Source organism: Apodemus sylvaticus, chromosome 3 (genome assembly GCF_947179515.1).
Source record: "Apodemus sylvaticus chromosome 3, mApoSyl1.1, whole genome shotgun sequence".
Taxonomy (NCBI): domain Eukaryota; kingdom Metazoa; phylum Chordata; class Mammalia; order Rodentia; family Muridae; genus Apodemus; species Apodemus sylvaticus.
In genome coordinates, this window is record NC_067474.1 from 59,368,927 (window position 1) to 59,387,270 (window position 18,344).

The 18,344-nt window shown below is 46.3% G+C and overlaps 1 protein-coding gene across 2 annotated transcripts in view; it reads left to right on the forward strand.

Moving 5' to 3' along the window:
• The window catches only part of Tdrd7 (tudor domain containing 7), a 62,408-nt gene that overhangs the window by 43,206 nt on the left and 858 nt on the right, over nt 1–18,344 (forward strand). For both annotated transcript variants that reach the window (XM_052176432.1, XM_052176433.1), the window contains exons 11-16: nt 378–512; nt 2,036–2,122; nt 4,423–4,557; nt 6,979–7,089; nt 9,871–10,373; nt 14,266–14,426. In XM_052176432.1, the coding sequence (XP_052032392.1) occupies nt 378–512; nt 2,036–2,122; nt 4,423–4,557; nt 6,979–7,089; nt 9,871–10,373; nt 14,266–14,426 (1,132 nt within the window). The remainder of the gene's footprint in view (nt 1–377; nt 513–2,035; nt 2,123–4,422; nt 4,558–6,978; nt 7,090–9,870; nt 10,374–14,265; nt 14,427–18,344) is intronic.

Genomic DNA, 18,344 nt, shown 5'->3' on the forward strand with positions numbered 1-18,344 from the left:
TCTGATGTGTTACCCCAGAGCTAAGTGCTTTGCAATTTTGTAAACTGCTACCCTGCCCTGCTGTAGTATTCTTCTGGTAGAATTAATAGGAGCACTAATGCATACTATCATGTAACCTGCGAATAGAGATGCTTTGAATTTAAGACAATCATGTAGTCCATAGTGCAGGACTCCAGCCCATGGTGTGGTATCACCCACATTGAGGCTAGATATTCATTCAGTTAAACCTTTCTAGAAACATCCTCACACATACATGTTGAGGTATTGGAGTCTCAAAGTTGTCAAGTTGACAATGTTACTGTCACAGACGGGTAAGTGCTTAGGTAAAGGGAAGCATCTGTCCTCAGACAGTCTCCATGTGTCTTTGCTTGTTCCAGGTGGATGCCATGTACACAAATGTCAAAGTGACTAACATTTGCTCTGATGGGACACTCTACTGCCAGGTGCCGTGCAAGGGTCTGAACAAGCTCAATGACCTCCTGCACAAGACAGAGGACTACTTCCACTGCAAGGTATGGTGGAGGCTGGCCGCGAGGCCGGCCCCAGACTACAGGCAAGGGACTCAGAATGTATTAGGGTCAGTATTTGTTTAATGCTTAGAGGTTGATTTTTTTCAAAATAGTGGGTAGAAAACCCAGATTTTAGAGCTTTGGGGAAAAATTCCCACTTCTGCCTTATAAAATGAAGGTGTAGCATTGTTCTGATGAAATATCACATATTTTCAGCATTGCCTAGAACACTTCTGGCATGTTGAAAGTACTGAGCAATAGAATAGTTGGTTACTTGGGGCAGGCAACCCATGTGCTCTAGGCACATGTCCACCGCACCAGCTCAACAGGCATCAGCCCCAGCTGTCTTGAGGAGAGACAGCTCCATGTGGCCCCATGTTCAGCTGCGTGAGCTCCGGCTCTCCTGCCTTTCCCTCCGTCCCTCCTTCCTTTCATCTTGAATCAGGACATGCAGATGTTTCAAGTCACTAATATGATTTCCTAACCTCCAATATGACTTAATTATAACCCAGAATGTGCTGTGGTTCCCAGGTAAACAAATCCCTGCTGCTTCAGCCCTGGCCTCTCACCCTTGGCCGGAAACCCTTCCTTTTACCTGCAAGAGATGTTTAGCACCTCAAGTTACTTTGTTCAGCTTTATAATATTTTGGCTACTTGGCTACTCTCCTGCCTTATGGTAGAGACAATTACTTTGGTAGATTTTATGTTGCTAACAGTTTCATATGCAGAATATGTAGTCTAAAATATATGTTGAATCTCTTATTCATATTGTCTGGAGTGGAAACATCAAATATATAGCTTCACTCCTTTTGGTTGCAGAGGTGTGTGTGTGTGTGTGTGATGTATGTATGTAAAGTACCATTTGCTAGGTGAGTTTGGGGTAATAGACTCCCAGAGAGTCTAACATGGTGGTGAGGATTCATTTGTTCTAATAACCCAGGATGCTGACGAGGACTCAACATTTCCTAGTGCCGCGCCACCTAAGGGGAGTCCTTGTGCATAGACACTAGCAACTGTCAGCAGCACGGCAGGCCCTGGCCGGCCCTCAGTGCAGGCTGGGCAGAAGAGGGGCAGAGGAGACCAGTCATTTGTCAACATCTCACTGGCACTTCTATCTGTGTTGATAACACTTAGTAAAATTAAACCGTGAAGTTAAATGTTAAACGGTGGAAGGAAGAGGCCTTCATGGCTGACTCAGCCGCCTGCCTTCATCCATCTGCTCTCTGGTCTGGTCAGACCCAGCAGCCTTTTCCTGTGGAACTGATAGAGTCGGAGCCCACTGAACCCCACTGACCCTGCTAACATTGCAGACGTAATGATGTCTCTGGGCCCTGTACCTGCTGGGTGAGTGAATAAACTGTTCTGGCAAGCATGATGGCAGAAGCGCCATGGTGAGTGAGCCTGCTGTGTCTGCTGCGGCTGTCCCTGGGGCCGAAGGGTCAACAGTCCAGGCCTCCATGTTGTTCCCAGTGCTGTACTGATGTTTGCTGAGAGTAAGAGCTGTTTCTTGCTTTTCTGTTCCACAGCACATGACCTCTGAGTACTTCATCTCGCTACCCTTCTGTGGGAAGATCTGCCTCTTCCATTGCAAAGGGAAATGGTTACGAGTGGAGGTAAAAACCAGCGTCTTGGCTTATAGGGATGATTGCTGAGTATTTCATCTATACAAACAGATTTCTCAAAAGTATAGTACGCACTTGGCTTCATCACCAGTGTCTGACAGCCAAACTCCCATTCTTATCTCCCTTCCTCTCCTCTGAGGAAACTAACAACTAAAGTTCTTCATGCTCTTGGTATATTTGTGACTATACGTATAGCTTTGCTATGTATTATACATAATAGAATCTTTATTTTAGAACTATAGAGATGAATATGTATTTAATATGCATAGTTAAAAATGTAGAGCTGCTGGGCGGTGGTGGCGCACGCCTGTAATCTCAGCACTCTGGGAGGCAGAGGCAGGCAGATCTCTGAGTTCGAGGCCAGCGTGGTCTACAGAGTGAGTTCCAGGACTGCCAGGGCTACACAGAGAAACTCTGTCTCGAAAAAAACCAAATCCAAAAAAACAAAAAAAAAAATGTAGAGCTAAGGAGATGGCTCAGTCAGGAAAGTGCTTGCTACATACACAAGCTTCAGGACCTAATGATGAGTCCCCAGCACCACACACAGGCACAGCACAGGCTGTAAACTGAGCTCTGGGCAGGAGAGAGGCTCCAGGGCAGCCTTGCTGAGCTCATAAGCTTGAATTAGCGAGCTTTGGGTTCATTGAAAGATCCTGTTTGAAAAATAATGTAGACAGTGACTGAAGAATATTCTCATTGACCTCTGGCCTCTACGTGTACATGTTTGTAAAGTTTGCTTTGCTAGGTGAGCTTGGGGAAGTACAAGACCCCCACTGGTGAGGATTCATTTGTTGTAACAACACAGGATACTTAAGAGGACACACCAGTCAAGTTAAATGTTAAAAGACAGAGTGTGTGTTCTTGGGCTTTTGTGCATATATACGTATACGCACATGAATAACTAAATGAACAACCTCTTTAAATTTTTATGTAAATAAGTGTCAGTGCATTCTTGACGGATGCCCACGCACCTTGTAAAGCACACCTTCCACTCATCATGTAAGACTCAGCTCTGTTGCTGCCATAGTCTGTTTCCACTGCTGTGTGGTGTGGCAGCCCAACATTGCACTCTTCCCATGGGTGGTTACAGTTTTTGTTGCCATTGTGACCCATCCTGTGTCCAGTATTTCTAAGAACCACAAGGAAACCAACCCTAGCAGACAAGAAACATCATTTGATTGCTTTCTGAAATGCTTCATCATAGTAACTGTACTTACTTTTAGTAAGACTCAGCTGTCCATAATCAAATAGGAGCAGCAGGTCTGGAGTGGCTACTGCCTTCAATAGGACAGTCCTCAGAGGCCTGGGGGCTAGAGTGTGTCAGACACTCAGATGATAGTAGTGAGCTCTTAACATTTAAATGTACAGAACTGTTTTTAATTTATAATGTAACTCAAGACTCTGAAAAGTTACAAAGTAATATGAGGAGCCCTGCACTTAGTATTTGTATAACCAGTCTCTAATTATCAAACCAGGAAATCAACATTAATACAAGTAACTAATGTGCAGGGTTTTCTGTTTCTCAGATTGTCCCACCATGTTTTCTGCCCTGTGATCCAGTCTGGATGCCTCATTGGTACCTGACACGTCTTCTCTAAACCTTTCAAATACTGCTAGTTGGCCTTCCTTTCTATGACTCTAAAGTGTAGGGCCATTTTGTAAATTCTTATTCAGGTTAAATTCATATTTAAACCTATGTATTTTGCTATGTATTTTGGACGAAAAGTGCTTCTTAGTACATTACAAATAGTTAGAATAAATATATATTTTATTGCTATTAAATTATTTAAGTGATGTCTTTGTTCTTGACAGTTCTACAAGAATTGCTTGTGTAGTTGACCCATTGCTGAACTTCATACTTTATTTTGTCCCTCTGACTTTTTGAGCTTCAAACTTTTCTATATCGCAGAAATAATGAAAGTGACTGGGTTTTATAGTGAAAATGTAAAGCATGTTATGATTTCAAAAAATCCTATCTTGATTTATTGGTGTTCTTCATTTTCTTACTAGGATATGTTTTCTCCACATTTTAATATTTTAAAAAGTACATTGTCTAATTAGCAGTATTTCTAGAATTAGAGAACTAGCAGACACTGCTGTCCTCATGGTGGGCAGGCTTGCTGTGTAGTATTTGTTTTCTCACTGTCGAGTGACTTAGAAGAAAGGTGCATGTTGTAGTCCAAGAGTGTTTGGTAAATACCTTTAAACAAGAAAAAGTGTTATCTTGACTGTGCTGGCACGGCGTGTCCGTCTCCCACTGCGACAGCAAGCCCCTGCTCGTCTCGTTGCAGATCACTAACGTTCACAGCAGCCGTGCACTCGACGTTCAGTTCCTGGACTCTGGCAATTCGACATCCGTCAAAGTGTCAGAACTCAGAGAAATCCCTCCTCGGTTCCTGCAGGAAATGCTTGCCATCCCCCCTCAGGTACGACCTGCCCAGGCCTGAGGTCTGCAGAAGAGCTTCCTGCCTGGCGAGCACCAGGCCAGCCGTGATCACGAACAGTGTCTCAGTTCATAAGGGGACTGGAGAGTGTCCAAGTGCCACTACCGACTGGTTTTCAGAAGTGACCTTGACTGACTTACACAAGAAATAGTCACATTTACAGAAAACTGTTTAGTAAATGTTTGTTTTCAAGTCCATTGCGTCAGTACTGTCACCTGAGTAGAAGCTCCATTATAACCATCGCAGTGCTGACGCTAACTGGCCGCCTTCCACACTCTTCCAGCATGCTCTACATCAGTGCTTACCTCCAGGGTCTGTGGTTTATTTGGCTCACCATCCTTTTGAGAATGTGTGTATATGTGCTCATTTTTCTATAATATTTCCTCCCATATGAGAAATGGGAGTGATAACATGAACTATAGCCTGTCCTCTTAAGGAGCATTCAGATGACAGTTGTGAATCACTGTAAACCTTTCGGTATTGCTGTTAAGAGGCACTTACTACCTTTAAAGGAAATAGAGGATTTTTTTTACAGGAATATATCCCTATATATGTTTATATGCATATATAATTTAATTGGTATATTCTATTAAAAATTTTATCTAAATAATGTATACTATGAAACAATATAGCATTAATTATATATTCTATTAAATATATACTATTTGATTAATATATAAAGAATATATATTAATTATTATATTCTATTAAATAGTCATTTATACCAGGTGTGGTGGCACACTTCTATAATCTAGCACTAGGTGGGTAGAGGCAAAAGTCTCAAGGGTTCATGGTCATCCTTGGTGATGTAGTGAGTTTAAAGTTAGCCTGGATTCCATGAGACTTGGTCTCAAAAAAGCAGCAAAACAAAAGTGGATTGAACACTGTCCCTTGTCTCTTCCAGAAGATATCTGTCACCAACAGGACTAACAGATAAAACATGGTTTGCCATGACTAGCATAGCTTTTAGCATTTCCCTCCATTGCCTTTTCTGACAGACAATTATAGAGAATTTAGCTCTCATGTAACCCTGCTTTCATAATGTCTCTTGCCCTGTTGATATGCAGCCATAATACTGGAGGTCTGTGGTCCTTTAAGTGCTACAGTTCTGTGACACGGCTCTGGCATCTATGTCTCCTCATGGCCACGTCCACCTGTATCATATTAACAAGGTTCCCTGGCTGGAGAAAGGGGCTTCAGGACAACTATTGCCTCTCTGAAAGTCACATAGTAGTCCCTTCTTTATGCTGTAGTGTTGCATATAATAGACATTAAACACCTTTTATTTTATTTTCTGTTAACCTTGGCTAGATTCCTTATTTGATAAGTGTGATCACTATTTACTGCAAGTCCCTAAAGGTCAGCCTGCCCAGCCTCTAGTTCTCATCTCCCCAAGAGGTCTGAGAAACAGAAGCAAAACCATAAAGGTTGTCTGTTTTAAACATGTGAATAGATTGCCAGCATTAAAAAACAAAACAAAAAAAACCATTCTTCTTCTCTCACTAAAGTGCTTATTTTGGCTTTTCTTTTAATCATTTAGAAAGTCAGATTCTATTAAATGCTCCCTTTTGGTGGCAGAACTGCTGAGCAGTCTGTGGCCTTTCCTGCCATCAGAGCCTGTGCTTACCTGTGCAGCAGCCCATAGGACTGCCTACCCCAGTCTTACCTCTGCCCATAGGTCTCAGAAAAGCTCCATCACCTGCAGCTTTTCCAGGGAGAGACTTGGAGCCTAGGGGGAGGGTGGAAAGCACAGAGAAGGGTCTGGGGGAGCTTTCATGCTGGTCACAGATTTCCTCCCTTAGTTCAAGACTCACATATGGCTGAAGGAATCTCTCTTGTGGCATTATGCCCCAACTTGGGAATAAGAGAGCACTGTGTGTGTGTGTGTGTGTGTGTGTGTGTGTGTGTGTGTGTGTGTGTGTGTGTGTGTGTGTGTGTGTGTGTGTAGCATTTGGCATTTGAGTACCTAAGTATTTAAAGGCTTTTGCCCTCTTTAGTTATCATCTCTGCCTCCTTCAGGAGGTGAGCACAAGTGCTGGTACCCTTTGGTTTCTTTGAAGCTCGCAGCGAAGCCAGGTTCCCTCTACTCAGTTCTGTGGTCTGCCACAGGCTGCTCTCTCAGCTGGTTTCACCATCTATAAAATGGTGCGCAGCATATGTTGGACCTGAAGGTTTGTGAGGTGACAATAGTGTCTGGTATAAACCCCTTGGCCCCTGGGAGGATTAAAAAAAAAAGTAGTGACATAAATAGATAACATATAGCAGACCCTCAGACTAAGGGCTGTGACTGCTGTTATCTGTTGCAGAATCTGCCTTTAGGGAAACAGGTGTTAGACCTATTTTAAGACTGTGTTTGCTCCATACCATGTCATGTTTTTTTTATTTGTTTGTTTGTTTTTCCAGGCTATAAAGTGCTGTTTGGCTGATCTTCCACAGTCCATTGGCATGTGGACACCAGATGCTGTTCTTTGGTTAAGAGATTCTGTTTTGAATTGCTCAGACTGTAGTATTAAGGTTAGTTATCTGACTAGTCCTGGGATGTCTGGAAAGAGCTGGAGCTCAGGGTTTACATGGATGAATTTCACCTCACTGTCATAAATGGACAAATCTGTACTTCTAAGAGATGAATTATACATGGAGCTGTAGATATTTCATGATTCATTTCTAGTTAAAGAGTTACCCTCCATCTTCTGTATTACTCAAAACCCCTTTTCCTGTTATTAATAAAGCAACAAAGAAGCTTAATTCTCCAGTTTTGCTAAGAGATAAACTATGATCATATCTCTGGATAAATGCTTTAAGATATTTTTTTTTTCTAAAGTGGGCTGGATTATAAACAAGTCACCTGCTGCTAACCTGGTGTTTGGCCACTTTTTCCTGAAGCTTCTTAGCTTGTTTCTCACGTTTCTAGAGTGAAGAACATTAGACACCCCTTTTAGCTCTGTTTTTTTAAAGATTTATTTATTTTACGTATATGAATACACCATTGCTTTTTTCAGACACACCAGAAGAGGGCATCAGACCTCATTACAGATGGTTGTGAGCCACCATGTGGTTGCTGGGAATTGAACTCAGGACCTCTGGAAGAGCAGCCAGCGCTCTTAACCACTGAGCCATCTCTCCAGCCCTTTGTTGTTGTTGTTGTTGTTGTTTTGTTTTTTTTTTTTCTAGACAGGGTTTTTCTGTATAACCCTGGCTGTCTTAGAGCTCACTCTATAGGCCAGTCTGGCCTCGAACTCAGAAATCCGCCAGCCTCTGCCTCCAAGTGCTGGGATTACAGGCATGCGCCACCACCGCCCGGCTCCCTTTTAGCTCTTAAACCCATGCACACAGCATCTAAACACAGAGGTGAAATCCCTCAAATAGTACCTTCCCAAAGTTGTAGGTCATTTCCCCTGCCCTGACTCCCCTGTCCCTGTGGAGTTAGCCCTGATTCCGCTGTCCTATGGAGTTGGCCCTAACTCTCCTGTCCTGTGGAGTTAGCCCTGACTCTCCTGTCCTGTGGAGTTAGCCCTGACTCTCCTGTCCTGTGGAGTTAGCCCTGACTCTCCTGTCCTGTGGAGTTAGCCCTGACTCTCCTGTCCTGTGGAGTTGGCCCTAACTCTCCTGTCCTGTGGAGTTAGCCCTGACTCCCCTGTCCTGTGGAGTTAGCCCTGACTCTCCTGTCCTGTGGAGTTAGCCCTGACTCTCCTGTCCTGTGGAGTTAGCCCTGACTCTCCTGTCCTGTGGAGTTAGCCCTGACTCTCCTGTCCTGTGGAGTTAGCCCTGACTCTCCTGTCCTGTGGAGTTGGCCCTGACTCTCCTGTCCCTGTGGAGTTAGCCCTGACTCCCCTGTCCTGTGGAGTTAGCCCTGACTCTCCTGTCCTGTGGAGTTAGCCCTGACTCTCCTGTCCTGTGGAGTTAGCCCTGACTCTCCTGTCCTGTGGAGTTAGCCCTGACTCTCCTGTCCTGTGGAGTTAGCCCTGACTCTCCTGTCCTGTGGAGTTGGCCCTGACTCTCCTGTCCCTGTGGAGTTGGCCCTGACTCCCCTGTCCTGTGGAGTTGGCCCTGACTCTCCTGTCCCTGTGGAGTTGGCCCTGACTCTCCTGTCCTGTGGAGTTGGCCCTGACTCCCCTGTCCTGTGGAGTTGGCCCTGACTCTCCTGTCCTGTGTGCCTGTGTTATCCAGATTGCTGCTGTGCGCCATGCTCATTGCATGCTCCATGCCGGTGCATTTACTGGTTTGACGATGCCTTGTTTTATGATCTTCATTTATCATGATAATATGTGGTTTTCTTGACAAGGTCTTGGGTACACATAATTGTTTTTTTTCCTTTTGAGATAGTACCTTGCTTTGTAGCACCGGCTGGCCTAGAACTTGTAGTAATCCTCCTGCTTTGAGCTCTGAGGTGTTGCTACTACAGACTCAGTTCATCATTCTTAGCTTTAAAAGTATTTTTTAGTGGTTAATTTTAATGATACTCTGTATCATGTATCATAAATCTCAAGATGAATCACAATATCTCAGTAGAACCAAAGAAGGGATTTAAATGGTTCACTGAGGGAGCACAGTTCTCAAAGTAAATTGTCGACAGGCTGTCTTGTAGGCATCTCACCCTCTTCCTGCCCATGTCCCTTTCTCCCATTTGTGTCTCTTTTGATAGATGATAGATAGACACAACCTGCAGAGTCTTATTTTTGTCATCCTTAAGACACTGGAGTAGCCGATGAGAATCACTAAGTCGCCCAGCCCTCAGCTGTGCATCCATGCAGCCATAATGACCTTGTTCTGCATAGACAGGGTGGGAAGTCAGAAGTGCTCGCATTTGATGGAGTTGCCTTCTCCTCTTCTTCCCTGGCTCCTCTGTGGGACTGGGGAGGGGGGTACAGACAAGGGCCAAACAAAGGCCCCAGGAACTGCCATCCTACTGTCCTCAGCTGGCCTGAGTCAGGTGCTTGTCATCATCCTGAGTGTTTGATTGCTGAGGATGGGTGGCAAGTGTGGAACTTACTGTGTGCACCCTGCTCTGAGTTGGGGTGTCATTAATTTAAAGACCTGATGCTGCTGCATTATAGTTCTTCTTCCCTCAGTGGCAGTAGCCACTTGTTAAACACTATAGCATTTTTCCAGTTTTCATTTCTATAAGAGTTGCTGCTGTTTTATAGATGTTTTGGCACAGGGCCTATTAGCCTATGATAATCCATCTTACCATGAATAGTGTTTTTGCAAAATACTCTGCTTTATAATATAGATTCTGCTTCTCAGAATTGAATGTCAGTGTGGCTTTTGTAAGTTGCTTCTTTCTATCTCCCAAAGGTTACAAAAGTGGATGAGACCAAGGGGGTTGCCTATGTGTACTTATTCACTCCCAAGAACTTCCCGGATCCCCATCGCAGCATTAACCGGCAGATCACAAACGCAGACCTGTGGAAGCATCAGAAGGATGTGTTTCTGAGCGCTGTGTCTGCCGCAGCCAGCTCCCCTGGCAGCAGGAACGGCAGCACACCTGCTCCAGGCAGCCCTGCAGAGAGTCTCAGAAAGAGCCACCCAGAGGCCGTCAGAAAGGCAGTTCTGGACCACACCAGCTCTTTCTCCCTGGAGGAGCTGCCCCCTCCTGTCCACCTGTCAAAGTCAGGGGAACACATGGATGTGTACGTGCCCGTGGCCTGTCACCCAGGCCATTTTGTCATCCAGCCTTGGCAGGAGGTCCATAAGCTGGAAGTGCTGATGGAGGAGATGATCCTGTACTACAGTGTGTCTGAGGAGCGGCACACCGCGCTGGAGAGAGGCCAGGTGTACGCGGCCAAGGTGGAGAATAAGTAGGTGCTGGGCAGCGCTGCTTCTCTAAGAGTGTAGAGTGCTCGAGGGTCCCTAGGCTGTCCAGCGAGATTGGCCTGAACAAATGAGAATTTTGAGTGAAAAATGGATTTGGTAAATCGTGCAAATTTTCTGATGTTTAAAGTAATAACATGTAAATATATACTAACCATTTTTATGTTAAAAGTTAGTTTTCCCGGGCAGTGGTGGCTCACTCCTTTAATCCCAGCACTTGGGAGGCAGAGGCAGGTGGATTTCTGAGTTCAAGGCCAGCCTGGTCTACAGAGTGAGTTCCAGGACAGCCAGGGCTACTCAGAGAAACCCTGTCTCGAAAAACAAAAAACAAAAGTTAGTTTTACATATATAAAATGAAGATTTTTTTTAAATTAAATGTTTATTGTGGAAAACTTAGAGGAGAAAAAAAGCATTAAAAACTAAAAACATCTTCCCAAACATAACATTTTAGCCACTCCTGTAATCCAGTTTGGTCTGTATATTTGTATCATTGATATGCTGTTGTAAAGTTGTATTTGCTTTTCCAAAACTCTGATAGTCTGCTAAAAATTCCTCAGAAACAGTTTATGGCTGAGTGGTTTTCTGTCTCATGGGGAAAGTATAATTAGCATTTTCTTTAGTTAGGTAGGTTCTCCCAGATCTTTTGAGTATTATAAATAATAATAGCCATTATTATAAATAATAAACCATTGTTTCCACCTCTGGTTATTCAATAAGAGTCTTTGGAAAGAAACTGTTAGTTGGAAGATGCACAGCTTCCCAGCACACACTGCTGTGGTTGCTTCCTGGAAACTGTGAGCCTTTTCAGAGAGTGGCATGCATTGTTTGGGTCTCCTCCTGGGTACTTCTGTTTGTACCCACAGCTCCTCCCCCAAGCCTGCAGGTTGTACTGGGTCTGCCTCATGGAGCACAAGCGCCCCACTTCACACTCATGCCACTAGATCTTGGGAAATGAAGAGATAGCCGAGGGAAGAGGACCTTCTTAATGCGGAACACAGAATCCCCCACCCTGCTCTCCCCTCCATCACCCCTCCCCTCCCCCACCCCGCTCTCCTCTCCATCACCCCACCCCTCCCCCACCCCGTTCTCCCCTCCATCACCCCCTCCCCTCCCCCACCCTGCTCTCCCCTCCATCACCCCTCTCCTCCCCACCCTGCTCTCCCCTCCATCACCCCTCTCCTCCCCCACCCTGCTCTCCCCTCTATCACCCCTCTCCTTCCCCACCCTGCTCTCCCCTCTATCACCCCTCTCCTCCCCCACCCTGCTCTCCCCTCCATCACCCCTCCCCTCCCCCACCCTGCTCTCCCCTCTATCACCCCTCTCCTCCCCCACCCTGCTCTCCCCTCTATCACCCCTCTCCTTCCCCACCCTGCTCTCCCCTCTATTACCCCTCTCCTCCCCCACCCTGCTCTCCCCTCCATCACCCCTCTCCTCCCCCACCCTGCTCTCCCCTCTATCACCCCTCTCCTCCCCCACCCTGCTCTCCCCTCTATCACCCCTCTCCTTCCCCACCCTGCTCTCCCCTCTATCACCCCTCTCCTCCCCCACCCTGCTCTCCCCTCTATCACCCCTCTCCTCCCCCACCCTGCTCTCCCCTCCATCACCCCTCTCCTCCCCCACCCTGCTCTCCCCTCCATCACCCCTCCCCTCCCCCACCCTGCTCTCCCCTCTATCACCCCTCTCCTCCCCCACCCTGCTCTCCCCTCTATCACCCCTCTCCTTCCCCACCCTGCTCTCCCCTCTATTACCCCTCTCCTCCCCCACCCTGCTCTCCCCTCTATCACCCCTCTCCTTCCCCACCCTGCTCTCCCCTCCATCACCCCTCTCCTCCCCCACCCTGCTCTCCCCTCCATCACCCCTCCCCTCCCCCACCCTGCTCTCCCCTCTATCACCCCTCTCCTCCCCCACCCCGTTCTCCTCTCCATCACCCCTCTCCTCCCCTCCTCACACGCACAGTTTAAAAAAAGGTCACACTGCTAATTTTTTTACACAAAATAGTTTTTTCTTTCTTAAGCTAGTCAACATATATGTATATAAAAATGTCATTTTATGAGTAAAAAACAATTTTTAACTCTTAAAATGTGAAAAAGAATAACTGCTCATTTTGAAAATCATGTATCATAAGCTTTTCACCTGTAAAATTCATTGTGTCAGTTTATTCATTACAATTAAGCATGAGTGGGGTTGACTCAGTTGTATAAATCTGTCTTAATAAGTCTTCACCGGGTAACAGTTCTCATGCAGCCCTTGTTGCAGGGCAAATGAGTGATGCTAGTCTTGGGACAGCCTGCCTGGAGGGAAGGAGTCACCCCTCCTGCTCTCCAGCACACAATTGGGGCAGCTCTGCACCCACACTTTTGAGCTTTAACCGGCCAGTTGTTCATGGGCAATGGATAGTTTATAGATAGGAATATATTAAGACTCTCAACTGTTGAACTTTGTTCCCAACTTTGGCAAGCTAATACATAGAGTCTGATGCATCTCCAAATCTCTTAATGAGAAGCACTCGGAACCACATTAGAAGCCCTATTCTCCTTTCTTACTCAGCCCCTGAGTCTAACCCTTGGGGAAAGGCCCAGCATCTGCATTTTTAACACTCTAGGTTGTGATTGCTCTGTGATATCTAGTCCAGTCTGAGCCTCTGTGTAATAACCACCTGGCTTCAGAAATTGCGCTGAGCAGAAATGCACCCGTTTTCTGCAGTGCTCCTTTCATTACTCTACTCAGTGGACTGGAGACACAGAGCACCCTCACTGGTCCCCTGTAGCTCATTCTCAGTGCTGTGGGTAGAGACCAAGTGTGTTTATCATATCCCCTTGAGCAGTCTGCAGCCTGGCATTTCTACCAGGAAAAGTCCCCTCTAGTCTGGTCTGCAGTTTTCACTTAGTTATCTGCAGATGGTGGCTGGCACTTTTAAATGCCTATTATAACGCCAAGAATGGAGCTAGACATTTGGAACCAAAAAGTAAAACATTACACATGAGACAACTGAGGCTCAAGCCAGAGTGGCACTGCAGGGCTATGGGCCAGGTGATTACCGTTCAGGCGTGCTTGGCTCCCAACCCCCAGCCATTTGTAACGAATCCTTTCTGTGTCCCAGTTATCTGTGAGACACGTGCATTCTCGCTTACTGCAGCATAAACCTGTCCTAAGGTTCCCTTAGAGGCCCTCGGTCACATACAGGGATTAAAACTGGCCTCATTGTAAGCTACTGGCTGTTTTACTCTAGGCTTGCTGCTGGTTTCTGGTTGATAAACTCATTGCAGAGAATGCTTGGTCCTGCCACCTGAGTTCCAGTCCATTTTAAACAGAGAGAAAACAACATTTGCTAAGGAGAAGAGAGAACTGAGAATGGGAGGGACTCCAAGGGAGGATACTCAAAAATACTGTTTGTTCAAAACATTTGATCTCTCCCCAAATAGCCATGGAGTCCTCTGTGCCTCCCTGGCGGATCTGCCCCTGCAACCATCATGTCCTCTCAGCTTTTCCCTGCTCTTAAGCAACTCTCTGGGTTCCCCTCATCCTACCTGCATTTCCTCTTTCCATCTTGGGGACATAGACCATGTACCAGATGTGGCCATCTTGTGTCTCCACAGCATGAGATATCCCTTGCCTTGTCCTGACCACCCCCATGGCATCTGTTTCAGCCTAGAGAGGGTGGCAGTGGAAGCACCACTGCCTTTGAGTAGCCCCGTGAGGGAGACAGCATGTATCAGAGGATCCAGGGCACCGCAGGCAGTGGTCAGCTCCGAGGAAAGCAGCCACCATTGCTTCTAAACGTCCATGATTCACTTTGTGTGTGTGATCACGTACTGCTTGTTTCTCCTTGGATGGGGTGTTGATTTTGCCTGTTTTCTCTTTAATCTAATGTGTCTCCAGGTGGTACAGGGTGCTTTTGAAAGGAATCCTGACCAACGGGCTGGTGTCTGTGTACGAGCTGGACTATGGCAAGCATGAGCTCGTCAACATAAGGAAAGTGCAGCCCCTAGTGGACGTGTTCAGAAAGCTGCCGTTCCAGGCAGTCACCGCTCAACTTGCAGGTAATTTCTGCAGAAGCTCAGCTGCAGAGGGGACTGCACTCTAATTGTCACTAGGTTTTTAGCATCACTAGGTTTTTAGGATCACTAGTTAGCCTGCTGCATATTGCTTCTGCTTTTCAATGCTAACAACATCCTGTCCTGTCCGTGGTGATCATTTTCACGGTCAGTCTGTTCTCCCCTCTGCTGTTGACTCGGGCTGCATGCCTGATGTATTTCTAGAGCTGCAATCCTGGGATAGATAAGGATGCTGCCTCTTGCTTTTCCTCATTCAAAGTCTCCCTGTTTGGGGATGATTATCCCATGGGCTGGTTATCATCGTTCCCCAGAACTGCGGATCTAACAGTGCATCTCATTTGTGTGAAAGCACAGGCTGAGCTATGCCCGTAGCCCCTGCAGATTGTTTTGATGAGTGTAAAGTAGTCTATTAACCAACCGTATTTCCCTGGTTTGAACAGTAATAAAAACAAGCAAAAGGCAGCAGAAACTTTCAGCCTAAATAACCAATAAGCATAAATAATTTTTCATTCTAAACTTAGTAACTGCTACACAATCACAGAATGTTAAAGACACGTGAGTTTCCTGTTTGTATCACAACACAGCTTATAAATGTGTAACTTCACCACGCATGGACATTTGACATGCTTATTAATGGCTCTACACTGACACTGCTTTGTGTCATGAGGTCGTCTCATGAGGTCTTCCTTTGTTCTTTTGAGAGACAGTTCCAATGTGGCTCCCCTGTGAGTGGCCGCTGGGGCCCCTCAGTGTGAACAGAAGGCACAGAGGCCAGCAGGACACCTGTGTTTCTTGGGCCTCTGTGCCCTGACATGCTGGGACATTATGGCCTTGTAGCCCCCTTGAGTCACTTGCCGCCTTCACTGCTGCCTGAGGCCTTGGCCTTTTGTACCCCACACATGGAGCAGTCGGAGAACACAGCACAGACAAGAGCAGCTGGGCATTCTCTGCTGGTTACACAGCTCTGTGTGTGGCTCTAGGGTGGCTGCTTCAGATTTGATGCTAGCTCTTTCTTCATTTCCATTTTGAATGCCTAAGTTTACCCAATACCACATTCTGTCAAATATGGCATCTCACTGACAAGAGGGTTCTCTGAGGGATGAGTGCCTAGTGTCACTGCTGTTTGACAGGGCCTTCAGCACATGCATGCACGCACGCACGCACGCATGCACACACACACACACACACACACACCACGCACACGGAAGCTTTCTAATGTCCTATCCCACGCTGCTATAGATTTCCCCCTGAGCGCTTTCTTGCCACGCCACGCCCTCTGGTGTGCTTTCTGGGTTTTCATTTTCATTTAGCTAAAAATATTTTTAAATCCCTTTGGGGTTTCTGATTGGCCCGAGTTAGTGTCATTCCTTTTTGATGTGGTGGGGTTTTTCTGCTAGCTTTCTGTTAATCTCCAATGTAACTCTATCGTGCTTTGACCAGACATTGTGTGGTTTCTGTTGTTTTTAATTTGTTCAGACATGTTTTATGTCCCAGAAAATGAATCTATGAAAACTTGAGAAAAATTATAATCTGCTGTTAATGGATGAAATGGCCTGTAGATGTAATATCCAGTAGATTTATAGTGTTGAGTTCAGTGTGCCCTGCTGGAGCTATATGCCTACCGTGGGGTGTGTGTGTGTGTGTGTGTACAGGTAGAGCAACTGCTGGTGCCCATACCTGTTCCTATTCATGTTGAAAAGAGAGGTCATTGTCAGGCATTCTCTGTTTCCCTCTGGACCTGGTATGTGGAGTCAAGGTCCTCTCACTGGGTGTGTGTATTGTCTGTGTGATCAGAGAACAATGTCAGGTGTCTTCCTTCCACTACCCACCTTATTTTTCTTAAGATGAGCTCTCACTGAGCCTGGACCTGAGTAGCTAGGCTGGCTGGCCAGCAATCTGCAGGGCTCCACCCCTGCCTGTGTCTCCCCTCCCCAGCCGCAGGTGTAAGGGCTAGCGCAGCACGCCTGCTGGGAGTTTACACTCTGGTTCTCACACGCGTGCGCCCGCGCACGTGTGTGTGTGTGGGGGGGGCGGGTAGAGTCTTTACCAACTGAGCTCTATCCCAGCCTTCCAGGCTAATTTTAAGTGATGTTATTCTCCTTCACAGTTAGTGGCAATACCTCATAAACTTTATAAAGGAACTTAATCCTTGGGGAAAATAGTTACTTCCTCCTTCCCCTCCAGAGTGATTCTTACTGCAGCCATTGGTTTACTGTGTATACTAGTTTGCATAATCAGCTACTTTGATGCTAGTAATTTGAATACACTACTAGCTATCTACTGCTAGATCCGTTACAAATAAGAATAACCAGACGCATACCTGTAGCTCCAGCACTAGGGAGACTGAGGCAGGAGGATTGTGAGTCTGAAGCCAACTTGTGCTACACAGCAAGACATAATCAAGCCACAAAAACAAACAGTATGATTTTACCTCTGTCACTCACTCACTCACTCCCTGACGACTTCTCTTCCCCTATTCAGACCCAAGTTTCTTTTTCCCTCTGAAGGTTTTTCCTCATCCCTTCTGAGGCAGCCTACTCAGCAGACTCCACCAGTTTTGCATTTGTCCAAGCGTCTGCTTCTCCTTTTCCTCTTTTGTTTTTCTTTTCTTCTGTCCTTCCACACGCCACCTCTCTAGATTAACCCAGCAATGTGTGCACCTGGGAAGCTCTGGGCCACTGCACAGTGAGGGCTTCTTGAGCACGGCTGGAGTTTGAGCTGTGAGCACAAGTAGGAGCCCTAGCAGAACTTCATTCCTGTGCTCTCTAGTGGTGGCTGTAAGTCTTCTGGGAGTCTGTCCCTCTGGCCCCGAGCTGCTTTCCCTCCTTTGGCTTCTTTCACTGACTTTAAATTTTCTGAAGTCAGGTGTGATGTGCAGAGACGTGTTTCCTGTGCTGTATGGTGTGACTCCAACCTGGGGCTGTCAGTCAGTGTGTGTCCCCTTGCCTCCCTCTCCCTTTCCCCATCCCCACTACACTGACCTCACACGTTCCCAGTTCTCCCAGTTCTGAGTCTCCTTCCCAGCCTTATCTTTGCTTCAGTTTTAGAAGCTTCTCTTGTCACATTCTTGAGATCAGAGACTCTTTCCTTGGCCCTATCTGCCCGGCCAGTGAGCTAGCTTAGCAGACTTCTCTCTTTCAGCGTCTTTGTTGGTTTTATTCCCAACATTTTAATTTTTTCTTTCCTCTTTTATAAAACTTTCCATATTTCTATTAAATCCTACATTTTCCTCTTTGGTGTCAAACACAGATCGTGGGCCCACACATCTAAGCAAACCCTTCCCCTCCCCCTGTCTCTTCTACTGAGACCCTCACTTACCACTCATGCTTACTTTAAACTCCTGTCTGCTCACTCCAGCATTCCTGCCTTATCTGCTGATTCTGATGGTGGTTAAGTCTCTTTAGACTGTGGGCGTGGCCTTTAGAATCACTTGTTTTGTGGGAGGTGAACAGGATGCACTGAGAAAAGGCATTTCTGAACAGGCCCTTGATGGAAAGTGTGTGAGGGATTGGGACTGGGGCATCTGTAGTCCCATAACCAGGTGCCTTCATGAGTCCTGGGTGAGTCTGTGCCCCCACACTGTGAGTTTCACCTCCAGGAGTCCCTCCTTAGGGGAGCAGGATGGCTGTAGGCAGGAGGGAGCCTGTGTAAGACCTGAGCTTTCCTCGGATCCATGAGCTCAGATGAAACATTGTGCTCTTTTCTAAGGCTCTTTGTTGTTGTAAGAAATGACAGTGTGAGGCTGGAGAGATGGCTCAGCAGTTAAGAGCACTGACTGCTCTTCCAGAGGTCCTGAGTTCAAATCCCAGCAACCACATGGTAGCTCACAACCATCTGTAATGGCATCTGATGCCCTCTTCTGGTGTGGCTGAAGACAGCTACAGTTACTCATAGATAAACTAA